The sequence below is a fragment of the Somniosus microcephalus genome, chromosome 10, assembly GCF_052327205.1.
Source record: "Somniosus microcephalus isolate GS21.2 chromosome 10, FLI_Smic_1.0, whole genome shotgun sequence".
Classification (NCBI taxonomy): Eukaryota; Metazoa; Chordata; class Chondrichthyes; order Squaliformes; family Somniosidae; genus Somniosus; species Somniosus microcephalus.
In genome coordinates, this window is record NC_140996.1 from 204,157,493 (window position 1) to 204,173,114 (window position 15,622).

A 15,622-nucleotide genomic window follows, 5' to 3' on the forward strand; every position below is an offset into this window, starting at 1 on the left:
GTTATTTCAGTTATGCAGTTATTTAAAGAAGTCTCATTCCTGCAAAACTTACAGCTCTGTTGTTTTTTCGGTCTATTTTTGCCAGCTAAGAAGAGTTCAGTGAGTGATCATCAGCGGGTTGGCCACAGAAGTCACAAGCCCTCAACAGTAAGCAGTCCTCTCCACCAGCAACCGTAACTATATGTCCATAAAGTAACTCTTCCGTTCCAGTATTCAAGAGCTCTGTACAGTATCACTACCTCAGCTTCTGGGCTTCCACTTGGTCAGTTTCCCACCTTCTAAGAGTATCAACCTTTAACCACTGGCACATGTGCTCTACCCATCACAATCTTGTTGCTCGAACACTCTGTTGCTGCACAAAGACCATTCCTATTCTTTCTTTAAATGTTGGTCCTTCTGTCCTCTCAACTGGTACCCAATGTTCCATAGCAGCATGCTCGAAAAGCATGAAGCCTTTGCATCTTTATCAGGGTCCAGCTCTCAGTACCATAAAGATGTGTCCTCTGTACATTAGCTTTATACATCACACAAAACAACTCCTGCTCTAGTGCACCTTCTAGGAGTCTGTTCTATGGAATTGATAGAAACCAGGCAGCAGTTGATTGACCACCCTCTTAGACAGAGGAAATAGTGAGATGCACGGACAACAGCATAAAGATGGGAACAAACCATTTTTAAATATCCCAAAGCATTTTGCATTGCAGTGTAAAACTCAGCTTTATGGTACATAACAAATTCATCCATGGTTTATTATAAGCCACGGCTAAATCATAACATGCTAGCACTAGTTAGCTTGCAGTAACTCCTGGGATCTCCGCACTGATATGACTCACAGGGTTCTTGTAGAAAAGGTTTTCCAGCAGGCTCTGGTCATAATGAGGATCATTTAGTTCACTTTCATCAAAAACACTACTTGCTGCAGACAGGGACTCTGGAGGGGAGCCCATACCATCCCAGTAATGGAGAGGGATAGAGTCAGTACTGTAGACAAAAAAGAGAGAAGATTGTAATATCCGTACAGTACACTGCGTATTACCAATATACAACATCTTGCATTTATATAGCACCTTTAATGTAGAAAAACAGCCCAACAACAAACATTACACAGAAGTGTAAGAGAAAAAATGGATATGGAGTCAAAAGCTTGGTCAAAGAGTTTTAAGCAGAGTCTCAAAGGAGAGTCGTGGAAAGACAGAGGTGGGGGTGGGAATTAGGGATGAATAGCGCTACTGTATTTAATCTCTGGCATATCTACATATCCACACAACTATCTAATCATTTTAAATCATTTTTCTTTTATTTAAAAAAAGATTCATGCTTGTATATGCTCCCCAAGGATTGATAAACCCACTAGCTCAAGTGCATTTCTAATAAAAACTCTGACTACTTTGCTGTCTCAGTAAGTCAATAATTCTCCTGGTACTAAGCCATTCAAACTAGGAAGGGTGCTACAACTGCCCTTCAATGTACATGTGAATTGAATCTGGGTAGTCTCAATGCATTGCCTACTGAGCATCAGATCACAGCAGCAAAACAGCATCTAATTCAGCACAAATTGCAGTCTCATTCAGAGGCCACATGGATGGTATGGGAACTGAAAACATTACTGGTTCAGTCTAGAAAGTGGAAGATTAGAAGACAAAATTTTTTTTGGGACACCGAGCCACATAAGGATAAATTAGGGCAGGTGACCAAAAGCTTGGTCAAAGAGGTAGGTTTTAAGGAGCGTCTTAAAGAAGGAAAGAGGCGGAGAGGTTTAGGCAGGGAATTCCAGAGCTTCGGGCCTAGGCAACAGAGGGCACGGCCACCAATGGTTGAGCAGTTATAAATCAGGGATGCTGAAGAGAGCAGAATTAGAGGAATGCAGATATCTCGGGGGTTGGGGGGTGCTGAAGGAGATTACAGAGATAGGGAAGGGCGAGGCCATGGAGGGATTTGAAAACAAGGATGAGATTTAGAGCAATTTCACCTACACTGGAAAACATAGATGAGTATTATGATCAGCCAGTTAAAATGACAATATGAAACTGATTGTCAACTCTTCAAGTGTATTTGATTCAAGAAAAGAAAAGCTAGAAAGACTGTCCCGATTCTTATACAACAGAACGTGCAACAATCAATGTTGATTCAGTCACTGGCTTCGGTGCTGATAAATGAATCTGATTTGCACTGTACATTTTGTTAACAAAAAATAATCAGCTTGCAAACACTGGCAGTGATGACATCACTCACAATTTCAGTGTGCGTGTGGCACAGGCTCTACACTGATAATCCCCTAAAATCAAACACAAAACTGACATTTTTTTCTTAAAAGGTAGCTCAGACATCTCTTTTTTTACATTTTTCTCAATGAATCAATCATATTCCTAAAGAAAATACAGGAAACTTTTGTTTATCCGGAGGTTAAATCTCCGGAATACTCTATCCACCGGCAAAATTCAGGAGTCGGTTCAGATAAGTTTTTTTTACTTCTCGTTGCTTTTTTTTCCCCAGTCGTGGCTCTGCAAGGTCTAGCTGAAGCTGTTGCTTAGCTACAGAGGTGCTTGCAGCTACGCCGACTGTTTTGAGGCTGTTGCTAAGCAACAGGGTTTGTTGCTACTCCGTATGTTTTAACATTAGCGCTGGTTTGTCCGGCAGTTTTGATGGGACGGCAACAGCTCGGTCCCGTCAGTGCCGGATACCAGAAAGTTTCCTGTAATATATTGGTACAAATAGTGATTGGGGATCCTCATAATTGTTCACAAACCAACCTCTGTGCCTCAAATGCTGCACATGCCACAAATAGATTTTTTCATTCAATTTAGAAATTCATATATACTGTCGAAGATATACTTTGCTTAAAGGGGTACTAGCTTTCAGAAAAAGTTGTTTTGCAAATTATTTGCAGAGGTTTATGATTGTTAGAGCATTGCTGAAAATATACACGGCTTTGCTCCATCTCAAAAAAGAATTCCTGAACACTTTCATAAACATGGTGAGGTTGATTTTGCACTTGCCGCCCGCGCATAAAACTGCTGTTGTGGATTGGTCACTCGTTATATAAACTGCCCTATTTTAATTTCCATTGATTTCAATGTAATTGAAAATTGGGCAGTTTCTATGATGGGTGGCCAATCCGCAATGCCAGTTTCACGCCTGTGGGGCAAGTTGCAAATCTACCCCGGTGTATCTAAGCATTACATTGCATGCACAAGTCTCACACAACAAAGAACTCCTAATTAAAGTATCTTTATATTTAAGGACATATTACACACATATTGATGGATTAGTCATAAATGTTTGCTTACATTATACTTGCAGAACCATGCATTGATAGAAAATCTGTTAACATTGATCAGAGATTCCCAAACACTTTTTGCTGAAACCCCCCCTCCCTAGGGTTGCAAAATTCTGGGAATTTTTAAAAGAGGAAACTTTTCATGGGAATTTAGAGTTTTTTTGTACACTGATGGTTTTTGTCTCTGACCCTTATATTATCTTTGTCATCAAAATAGACATACTGTTCCATACAAATAAAAACAGGCTTTCAAAACTTTATTTAGGTTATAATTTTGAACTTTATTGAACCCCCACAAAAAAGACCCATCTAAAATAAAATAAAAAGAGCGTCAGCTTATTTAGCCTGTAATTTGTCCTTATTTTGTCCCTTTGAGTCTTCTACTCAGGAGTCTTCTGAGTCTTCTACTCATCATTGCTCCTCCTGATACTCTGGCTCCGACATGTCCATTTCCTCCTCTGTCGGTCTAGCTGTGTGGTGGACACTTCTGTATCTGGCTCAATAAGTTGTAGGTTCGCCCGGATAGCCACCAGTTTCTCCACTCTCGTTAGTCAGCCTGTTGCGCACCTTTGTATGCGTATTCCCAAAAAGTGACCAGTTTTGTTCAGAGACCGCTGATGAAGGTGGGATTTGGAGTATTACCGATGCAATGGTGACAGGGCCTCGGATGCACAAAGTCCCTTCCACCAGGTATGTGCACTGATATGCTTGCATGATTCCCATATCCCATCTGCTTGGTAGAGAACTTTTCCAGACTTCCCAGAACTTTGCCCACGTCCAGATTGAGGTGGCGTGAGAGGGTAGAAATCACACTGCAAGCGCTGTTGAGCTGTTCTCCAGAAAGTATTGGTCTCCCAACATGCTTTGGGTCCAGCATGTATGCTGCAGCATGAATCGGCTTGATGCGTCTGTATGAATTGAACAATTGCCTTCTCCTCTGCTTTGAGCAGCAGGGATGTGGGTAGGGCAATGCTGATTTGTTCTTTTAAATCAGCAAAAAGCCCGAGAACATCTGACAAGACAGCGTCATCTCCTTCAATCTGAGCAATTGCAGATGCTACTGGTGAGAGTAGTTTAAGGCTGCTAACCACTCTCTCCCAAAACACATCATCCAGCAGTATTTTCTTGATGGTGGTTTCCATATCCCCAGACTGGGATATTGCCATTTCTTTCAGCGACTCCTTACCCTCCAGAAGGCTGTTGTACATTATGACAACACCACCCCATCTAGTGTTGTTGGGCAGCTTCAGTGTGGTGTTCTTGTTCTTTGTCGTTTGCTTGGAGTTGTAGGTTGCTGCAAATACCAGTTTTCCCCTGACATACTTAACAACTTGCTTGGCTCTCTTGTACAGTGTTTCCATGGTTCTCAAACCCATGATGTCCTTGAGGAGCAGGTTGAGCCCATGAGCTGCGCAACCAATAGACGTAATAAGAGGGTAAGCCTCCTCCACTTGAGCCCAAGCAGCCTTCATATTCGCAGCATTGTCAGTAACTACTGCAAAGACCTTTTGCGATCCAAGATCATTGATGACCGTTTTCAGCTCATCAGCAATGTATGTGCCTGTGTGTCTGTTGTTCTTCGTGTCTGTGCTCTTGAAGCACACTGGGAGAGGAGCGGAGACAATGTAGTTTATGATGCCCTCCCCTCGTACATTTGACCACCCATCTGAGATAACTGCAACACCGTCGGCCATCTCTATCGTTTCTTTGAGCTTTCCTTGGACTCTGTTATACTCAGCCTCCAGCAAATAAGTAGACAAAGCATGTCTGGTGGGAGGACAGTATGCAGGGCGAATAACATTGAAAAATCTCTTCCAGTACACATTGGCTGTGAGCATGAGGGGTGAGCCTGTCGCATATACAGCTCAAGCAAGGCATTCTTCTGGCTATGGTCATCCATTGTATCAAAGAACCTTCCACGTGGGCCAGGAGTTGCTGATAAGGAGCCTGATGCTGAATGTGAACCATCATCTTCTTGAATGGAAGCAGAGGAACTCTGGGCTGACTGCTGTGAGCTTTGAGTGAAGTTGTTGCATTTGGATAAATGCTGCTGCATCTTTGTGGCATTCTTTACATATGGCTTTGTACAGTGTTTGCACATGTACAGTCTTTCCATCTTTAATGCCTGGGGTAAAATGCTTCCACACATCCAATGGTAAACGTGGCATTGTTCTGTGCAGAGAAATAAAGGGCATTTGTCGAACTGCGGTCGATCAGCACGATCGCAACAGGGTGAGTAAATTTTTCCTGATGCCCCATGTGATGGAAGCATGACCTGTGCACACACGACACTACTTCACCAATAGAGGGAGCCAATCGCTCATCCAACCAATCAGGGCACATTTGTTCACAGTCACACACAAAATTTGTAATTATTAAAACAAGCCAAGTAAGAAGATAAACATATATTGATTAAGAAATTCCTTAATAATTAAGATTCCATCTCTTAGGAATTTTGAGAGAGGACCGGTGGAAAAAAAATGAAAGAAATACAAAAAAAAACAATATTATGCTAGCATGTGCTTTTTTGGGCAAAATTCCCGAGCTAAACTTCCCGTGGAAAATTTCCAGAAACTTTCCACCACTTCGCAACCCTACCCCTCCCCCATCAGAAATTCACATCCCATGCACAGCCCCCTCTTTCCAAGAAACAGTATTTTGCAGAAAACAAGAGAATTTTACATTCTTGATTTAACATCACATATTACTTGGGCTCAGAATCTCGACCCCCCACACAGCCTCAGGCTCAGGGCCCCCACACCGGGGCAGGTTCTGGGGAAATGTATAAACAACCAGATTACAACTACTTTAAACAGCCTTTCATAGAATCATAGAGCACAGACGGAGGCCATTCAGTTTATTGAGTCTGCGTTGGCTCTTTCAAATAGCAATTCAGTCAGTCCCACTCCCCCACTCTTTCCCCATATCCCTGAAATTTTTTCTTGTTCAAATATTTAGCCAATTCCCTTTTGAAGGCCACTATTGAATCTGTATCCACCACCCCATCAGGCAGTGCATTCCAAATCCTAAACTCTCGTTGCGTAAAAAACTAGCATTTTATATAGGTTTAGCTTCCTGGCTTTTGTACCCTATGCCTCTATTTATAAAGCTCAGGATCCCATCTACTTTATTAACTGCTTTGTTAACCTGTCCTGCCACCTTCAAAGATTTGTGTACATACACCCCCAGGTCGCTCTGCTCTTGCACCCCCTGTAAAATTGTACCATTTAGCAGGTATTGCCTCTCCTCATTCTTCCTATCAATCACCTCACACTTTTCTGCGTTGAATTTCATCTGCCATGTGTCCACCCATTCCACCAGCCTGTCTATGTCCTCTTGAAGTCTATTACTATCTTCCTCACTGTTTACTACACTTCCAAGTTTCATGTCATCTGAAAATTTTGAAATTGTGCCCTGTAATCCCAAGTCCTGTGTATCAAAAACAGCAGTGGTCCTAGTACTGGACCTTGGGGAACGCCACTGCATACCTCCCTCCAATCGAAAAACAGCCATTCACCGCAACTCTGTTTTCTATCCCTTAGCCAATTTTATACCCATATTGCTCCTGCCCCTTTTATCTCAGGCTTCAACTTTGCTAGCAAGCCTAATATGGTACTTTATCAAATGCCTTTTGAAAGTCCATATACACTATCCTCATCCACCCTGTTACCTCATCACAAAACTCAATCAAGTTAGTCAAACACGATTTGCCATTAACAAATCCGTGCTGGCTCTCTTATTAGTCCATGCTTGTCCAAGTGGCTGTTCATTTTCTCCCAGATTATTCCCCACCACCGAGGTTAAACTGACTGGCCTGTAATTTCCAGGTTTATCATTCTCCCCTTTTTTGAACAAGGGTAACATTTGCAATCCTCCAGACTTTTGGCACCACCCCTGTATCTAAGGAGGATTGGAAGATTGTGGCCAGCGTCTTCAGAATTTCTACCCTTACTTCCCTCAGCAACCTAGGATGCATCCCACCTGGACCTGGTGACTCATCTACTTTAAGTACTGCCATCTTTCCCAGTACCTCCCTCTATCTATTTTTATCTCATCCAATATCCCGGTAACCTCCTCGTTTACCATAGCTTTGGCAAAGTCCTCTTCCTTGGTAAACACCGATGCAAAGTACTCATTTAGTACCTCGGCCATGCCTTCTGCTTCCAATAGATCTCTATTTTGGTCCTTAAATCCGCCCCACCGCTCCTCTGACAACCCTTTTACCGTTAATAGGCCTATAGAAGACCTTTGGATTCCCTTTTATGCTAGCCGCCAATCTATTCTCGTACGGTCTCTTTGCCCCTCTTATTTCCTTTTTCACTTGTCCTTTGTACTTTTTATATTCAGCCTCATTCTCCCTTGTATTATCAAGCGGAGATCGGCTTCATCCTACTCTCTAACTCATTCGGCATCCAGGGAGCTCTGGCTTTGGTTGCTCTCCCTTCCCCCTTGTGAGAGTGTATCTAAACTGTACCCGAGCCATCTCCTCTTTAAAGGCCACCCATTACTCCATTGATCCCTCCTCAATTTGATTAAATTAGCCCTCCTCCAGTTAAGTATTTTTATTCCAGATTGCTCCTTGTCCTTTGCCATAACTAATCTAAACCCTATGATACTATGATCACTATTCCCGAGCTGCTCCCAGACTGTGACATTCTCCACTTAACCCACTTCATTCCCCAAGACCAGATCCAGCAATGCCTCCTTCCTCGTTGGGCAGGAAACATACTTGTCAAGAAATTTCTCGTGAACATTTCAGAAATTCCTTCCCTTCTCTGCCCTTAACACAATCAATGTCCCATTCAATGTTGGGGTAGTTAATGTCTCCCATTATCACTACTCTATAGTCCTTGCAACTCTCAGTAATTTCTTTGCAAATCTGCTCCTCCATCTCCTTCCCACTATTTGGTGGCCTATAAAATACACCAAGTAGCGTAAGAGCTCCTTTATTGTTTCTTACCTCCAATCAATTAGATTCTGTCTTTGGCCCCTCAAGGACATTCTCTCTTTCTAGCACTGTAATATTTTCCTTAATCAAAACTACTACCCCATCTCCTTTTTTTCCTTCCCTAGCATCCCTGAATACCATGTACCCAGGAATATTAAGCATCTAATCCTCCCCTTTTTTGAGCCAGGTCTCAGTTATCGCCATTACATCATATTCCCAGGTGGCTATTTGCACCTGCAGCTCACCAACCTTATTAACCACACTTTGTGCATTTACACACATGCACTCCAAACCTAACTTAGACCTTTTTATATTTTCTATGGTCCCACCTAATTCTGTATTACTAAATCTAACTATCTCCCAATCCTCTGTGCATCTTGTTTCTACTTTTTAATACTACATCTTGTTTAAACCCTAATACTACATCTTGTTTAAACCCTCTCCCACAGCACTAGTTAACCTTCTAATTCTGATCAAACATCAAATCCCAAATGAGTGCCCAAATTTAATCTCCATTTGGGCTCAGTACTGATCAGTGTTACCTGACAGACTGAGCGGTGCCAGTGAGCAGGACTTCAATGGTTCAGCCTTTCCCTCTGCACTACACACATCAGCCCGGCCCCTCGCTGTACCTTCACCACGTGGATCATCTACTTGCCGATCTCCATGCTGCCCTAGTGGCTCTGGACGATCTCTGCGATGATGAAACATTAACTAATCACCCCCAATGGGGCACCCAAAAGACAGCTTAAACTGGAGGTCAAGTCGCCACCTTGTGCCGCCCGATAGCCTCGCCGCGTCCCCCAGTTTGGGAACCTCTGACATGCCACAGAATTATTACACGCGTGAGGATCATGGAAACCAATGTAAAGTTCAAATACAAAACAAATTAAAATGAGAAGCTTTCCCTGTATTTACCTCCCTAGGAGCAACTTGATGGCTGTGGACTCGGTGTTGGGATGAAATTCTTTTAATGGTTGCTCAGGAGAAGGCAGTAAAGAATCTCTGGTTGCAGAAATAGCTTCAGATTCCAGCAAATCATGAAGCAGTTTTCCAGAAGGAGATTGGGGTGTTCTGACAGGGGAAAAAAAAAAGATCGATTAAACTATTGTTTATTGCACATGAAAGACATTTACAAATGTGAAATTATATAATTCCATAAGTTTGAAAACATTCAGTAGAGTGACTAGCGGTTAGAAACTAAAGAGAATATATCCATGGCAGCAGCGTGATAGGATATCCATCTCCACAAGTGTGCTGGATCAGATAATTCACAAGTAACAAGCTTATGGATAGATCCATCAATGGAAATATTTAGCGCATCAAACTGCTGCCCTTTGATATTCTCCTTTAAATAACACTGTGATTTCACATTGGAATAAAATTTTGCAGCCTGTTAAAATAAGTTAAAGTTGTAATCGGATTATCACGGTGATGTCCTAACATGGAAATATTACTTTATAAATTATTTCCGCTGTTAATTTTTTTAAATTAAAGCCCACAATTGCAGAAAGTTGACAATGAACAGATAATAAAGGATACACAGAAGTTATTAGTGGGCAGTAATCTCATCCAGGGGTTCAAGTGACATCGTAAATTGCCAGAGTAAAGTTGAGTAGTTTATAACTGTCATCTGAACCCCAAAATAATGTTACTGCTTAGTAAATCACTGCAAGTGGGCGTGCGAGGTTTTTATATAGTAGTCTTGATAAGTAGTTTTACTTTATTTTCAATTGGCTCTTTTTTTAATCTGTGGTGGGTGTCATGGCAGATATTGACGTCCAAGATAATTCCACACAGTTGATGTACAAGGACATTGATACTCAAGGATTACAAGTTTATTGAGTGATCATCTGTAACTGACCCTGGAAAATAAGTCAGTGACACATTATATCTGTAAAAACAAATTTTAAAAAGCATGCAAGTTAGTGTCACCAATCTTTACACGGTTCTGTAATCCTACCTTCACTGTAAACAATCTACATTATAGTATTGCTTTCTATTCTCATTTATTCAAAATTCATGATTTTGTATTTCATGATAAAACAGACTAAACTTCAAATTAAAGATAGAATAAAAATAGCCTCTCAATAAAGATCACACTCTGAACAGATTCAAAATGATTAAAATCTAATATGTGTAAATCCCACACACTGTTGGGCCAAAGCAAATGATTCATAGTGCGCTGGAATAAATGCTGAATGTGCACTGCGGCACCATTCCTCTTCCCTGTCTGCATGGACGTATAACTGTCTATAGAGGTCTCACACACGATAAACAGATAATTGAATCCAAGGTAATCTGAATTGGATTTTTTTTTTTTTTTTTTTTTAAAAAGGATATCTCATCTCAATTTGCACCCATCTTTTATTACAGGATAAATTGCACATCAGTTAGCATATCTTTTCTTTCATCTTTTGTGCTGATCTGCAGTATATTCAGTTTTAATGGACATTTAAGGACAGGTCTATTAGCAGCTGCAAAGAGAATGTTTCAGGTGCAGACCTTTCATGACAATGTTAACCTATCTTTTCTACCAAAAACTGATGGACCCGATGTGCACTTCCAGCAGTTTCTGTTTTTATTCCCAGGTCCAGCCCTTTTCTCATCTCTACTGTTGTTTAGATTCAGAGATACAGTAAACATTGGGCCATATTTGCTGTAAAAATAACAGTAAGGCTAATGGCGCTCACCGTTATTTATGCGCAAACGGTACAGCGACTTTAGGCGAGGGACAGATGTGCGGTTCAACTCAAAAATCAAAAAGTTGCGGTCCAGGTTGCGCCACTCCACCATTAGCTTTGCAAAAACGGCATCTCACTGTCTGCCTCACCATTGAAATGCATTGAATGACGTGAAGTTGCTGTATTGTGCAGTAGATACAAACTAAACTTGCCACAGAAGTTAAGTCTTGTCCATTTCAGTCTAAGTATCCTTTTAGCGATGTGATGGTATTCATTTCTGTCAGTCAACCTCTCTGGCACTGAAAATTAACTACTGCAATTGTGGAGTTTCATTCCTTCAGGTTTTAATTGTTGTTTTTTCAAAAATTTGTTTATGGGATGTAGGCGTCGCTGGCAAAGCATTTATTGCCCATCCCTAATTGCCCTCGAGAATGTGGTGGTGAGCCGCCTTCTTGAACCACTGCAGGCCGTGTGGTGAAGGTACTCCCACAGTGCTGTTAGGTAGGGAGTGCCAGGATTTTGACCCAGTGACGATGAAGGATCGGCAATATGCTTCTAAGTCAGGATGGTGTGTGACTTGGAGAGGAACTTGGAGGTGGTGGTGTTCCCATGTGCCTGCTGCCCTTATCCTTCTAGGTGGAAGAGGTCGCGGGTTTGGGAGGTGCTGCCGAAGAAGCCTAGGCGAGTTGCTACAGTGCGTCTTCTAGATTGTACACACTGCAGCCGCGGTACACCGGTGGTGGAGGGAGTGAATGTTTAAGGTGGTGGATGGGGTGCCAATCAAGCGGGCTGCTTTGTCCTGGGTGGTGTTGAGCTTTTTGAGTGTTGTTGGAGCTGCATTCATCCAGGCAAGTGGAGAGTATTCCATCACACTCCTGACTTGTGCCTTGCAGATGGTGGAAAGGCTTTGGGGAGTCAGGAGGTGAGACACTCGCCGCAGAATACCCAGCCTCTGACCTGCTCTTGTTGCCACAGTATTTATGTGGCTGGTCCAGTTAAGTTTCTGGTCAATGGTGACCCCCAAGATGTCGATGTTGGGGGTTGAGACGATGGTAATACCGTTGTTACCTGCCACTTATCATCCCAAGCCTGAACGTCGTCCAGGTCTCGTTGTATGCAGGCATGGATTGCTTAATTATCTGAGGAATTGTGAATGGCACTGAACACTGTGCAGTCATCAGCGAAAATTCCCATTTCTGACCTTATGTTGGAGGAAAGGTCACTGATGAAGCAGCTGAAGGTGGTTGGAGATGCTAATAATGTAAAATTTAGAATTTTAAAATTTTCCTTGGTCTCTTTTAATCCAATCTTTCTTTCCCTCTCTCAATTTCTCTTTCTGAACCTGATTTGGCGTTCAATTCACCCACTCTAATTTACACTTCTTTCTCAGTCCTTGCGCAGTTAATTTCACAATCCTGCAATCTGATTGGTTAAGGAGATACACAGTTGCTTGCTCTGTTAACTCAGGTCCCAGATGCCCGGTTTCCTTAGCTGCGCTGCTGTCAGCAAATTGCCACAAAAAAAATGAAAAAACCTAAACATGCACGGGCAAGTCTAACTAACGGCACACTGTCAGATGCCCTACCACAGTAAATTATAGCCCATTATTTATTACCCATTCTTGGTATATTGGTTGTTCATCTGCCCCACCACCACCTCCCATTTTTCTTCCTCTCTCACCTGAAGGTGCTGACTCATGCTATCTAAAAATTGGATTCAGAACAGATTCAAAATTATTCAAATCCAGTTCATATAAACCCCTTACATAGTCTCCAAGGATGCTGGCAACCTTCTGATACTTTGCCTAAATGGCAATTCTTTGTGTGAGCCTAGAGGGCAAGTGCTGACAAGCTATTTAACCCTGGGGCACATCACAGCCAAACTCAATCCGGTCCTAACCCCCACCACCAACCCCCAACCCCTCACCCACACACTTTCCAAGCAGGGCCCCTGCCTAGTGATCAGGGGCAGGCACCTTAACATCACTGTGCTAGGAAGGAAAATAGATGCCGAGACCAACTGCAGCATCTTACAACGACCCACTGGAGATCACCCCTCTCAGCACAGATGAGGATTAAACCTACCTTCCGTGGGCTGGTATTAGTTCTGGCCTCAGTGACTGTAGGCCATAAAGGAAGAAAAAAAAAATCATCCAGCCAGTATTCCCACTCTTGATCATCATCTAGTGACCCCTATTAGAATGCATAATTTTAAATACAGGTTGAGGACATAATGTAGCAAGGCTGTGATGCACCCCAAATCAAACAGCCGAATAATACATGAATAATAGCCACTCGGGTGAAGTATCAGAGCACTAATGCCATCCATGGAATGAATGGGAGAAACTGGGGGGGAAAACTAGCCATTGTTTGTTTTGCATCCATCTCATCCTACCGTAGAAGAGTGCTAAACCAACACCATAAATGCTATACATCAAAAGATGTAAAAGCTTTTATAAATATGTGAAGAGAAAAAGATTGGTGAAGTCAAGCGTAGGTCCCTTGCAGTCAAAAATCAGGGGAATTTATAATGGGAAACAAGGAAATGGCAGACCAACTAAATACATACTTTGGTTCTGTCTTCACAAAGGAGGACACAAATAACCTCCCCGAGATGCCGGGGAACATAGGGTCTGATGAAAGGGTGGAACTGAAAGAAATCAGTATTTGTAGGGAAATGGTGTTAGGAAAATTGATGGGACTGAAGGCCGATAAATCCCCAGGGCCTGATAATCTACATCCCAGGGTACTTAAGGGAGTTGCCCTAGAAATAGCAGGTGCATTGCTGGTCATCTTCCAGAACTCGATAGACTCTGGAACAGTACCCATGGATTGGAGGGTAGCTAATGTTAGCTCACTATTCAAAAAAGGTGGTAGAGAAAAAGCGAGGAATTAAGCCTGACATCGGTAGTGGGGAAAATGCTGGAGTCCATTATAAAAGATGTAATAGCAGAGCACTTGGAAAGCAGTGACAGGATCAGACAAAGTCAACATGGATTTACAAAAAGTAAATCATGCTTGACTAATCTACTGGAATTTTTTGAGGATGTAACTGGTAAAATAGATAAGGGAGAACTAGTGGATGTGGTGTATTTGGACTTTCAGAAGGCTTTCGATAAGGTCCCACCTAAGAGATTAGCGTGCAAATTTAAGGCACATGGGATTGGGGGCAAGGTATTGACTTGGATAGAGAACTGGTTGGCGGACAGAAAGCAAAGAGTTGGAATAAACGGGTCGTTTTCTGAGTGGCAGGCAGTGACTAGTGGGGTACCGCAAGGATCGGTTCTAGGACCCCAGCTGTTCACAATATATATTAATGATCTGGACGAGGGAATTGGATGTAATATCTCCAAATTTGCAGACGACACAAAGCTGGGTGGAAGGGTAAGCTGTGAGGAGGATGTCGTGAAACTCCAGTACGATTTGGACAGGTTGGGTGATTGGGCAGAAACATGGCAAATGCACTATAATGTGGATAAATGTGAGGTTATCCACTTTGGTGGCAAAAACAGGAAGGCAGATTATTATTTGAATGGCAATAGATTAGGAGAAGGGGAAGTGCAAAGAGACCTGGGTGTTCTTGTGCACAAGTCGCTGAAGGTAAGCATGCAGGTGCAGCAGGCGGTTAAGAAGGCAAATGGTATGTTGGCCTTTGTAGCAAGAGGGTTCGAGTACAGGAACAAGGATGTCTTGCTACAGTTGTACAGGGCCTTGGTGAGACCACACCTTGAGGATTGTGTGCAGTTTTGGTCGCCTTACCTGAGGAAGGACGTTCTTGCCATGGAAGGAGTGCAGCGAAGATTCACCAGGCTGATACCTGGGATGGCAGGAATGACGTATGAGGAGAGATTGTGTCAATTGGGCTTATACTCACTGGAGTTTAGAAGATTGAGAGGGAATCTCATCGAAACCTATAAAATTCTGTCAGGCCTGGACAGACTAGATGCAGGAAGGATGTTTTTGATGGCCGGGGAGTCCAGAACCAGGGGTCATAGTCTAAGGATAAGGGGTAAGCCATTTAGGACTGAAATGAGGAGGAATTTCTTCACCCAGAGTGTGGTGAACCTGTGGAATTCTCTGCCACAGGGGGTGGTGGAGGCCAGTTCATTAAATATATTCAAGATAGAGTTGGATATATTTCTTAAGGCTAAAGGGATCAAGTGATATGGGGGGAAGGCAGGGACAGGGTACTGAATTTGGATGATCAGCCATGATCTCATTGAATGGCGGAGCAGGCTCGAAGGGCCGAATGGCCTACTCCTGCTCCTATCTTCTATGTTTCTATGTCCTCCATCTTTTGTCAAGTCGTGTGAAAAGGAGAACACTTCAGCAATTCCTTGGTAAAATAATAGGACTAAAAGACAAAAAGTCTCCATGACCAGATGGCTGCATCCCAGGGTCTTAAAAGAAGTGGCTGCAGAGATAGTGGATGCATTGGTTGCAATCTACCAAAATTCCCTGGACTCTGGAGAGGTCCCAGCGGATTGGAAAACCGCAAATGTAACACCCCTATTTAAGAAAAGAGGGAGACAGAAAGCAGGAAACTATAGACCAGTTAGCCTAACATCTGTTGTTGGGAGAATGCTGGAGTCCTTCATTAAGGAAGCAGTAGCAGGGCATTTGGAAAATCATAATGCAGTCAAGCAGAGTCAGCACGGTTTTATGAAAGGGAAATCATGTTTAACAAATTTGCTGAAGTTCTTTGAGGATGTAA

General features: G+C 42.6%; 1 protein-coding gene across 1 annotated transcript in view; it reads right to left on the reverse strand.

The window, feature by feature from the left end:
- Positions 1-15,622, reverse strand: part of c2cd3 (C2 domain containing 3 centriole elongation regulator) — a 154,804-nt gene that overhangs the window by 105,513 nt on the left and 33,669 nt on the right. Inside the window, exons 7-8 of the mRNA XM_085999470.1 lie at positions 9,144-9,299; positions 834-981 (exon numbers count right to left, since the gene is read on the reverse strand). Of these exons, the coding sequence (XP_085855596.1) occupies positions 834-981; positions 9,144-9,299 (304 nt within the window). The remainder of the gene's footprint in view (positions 1-833; positions 982-9,143; positions 9,300-15,622) is intronic.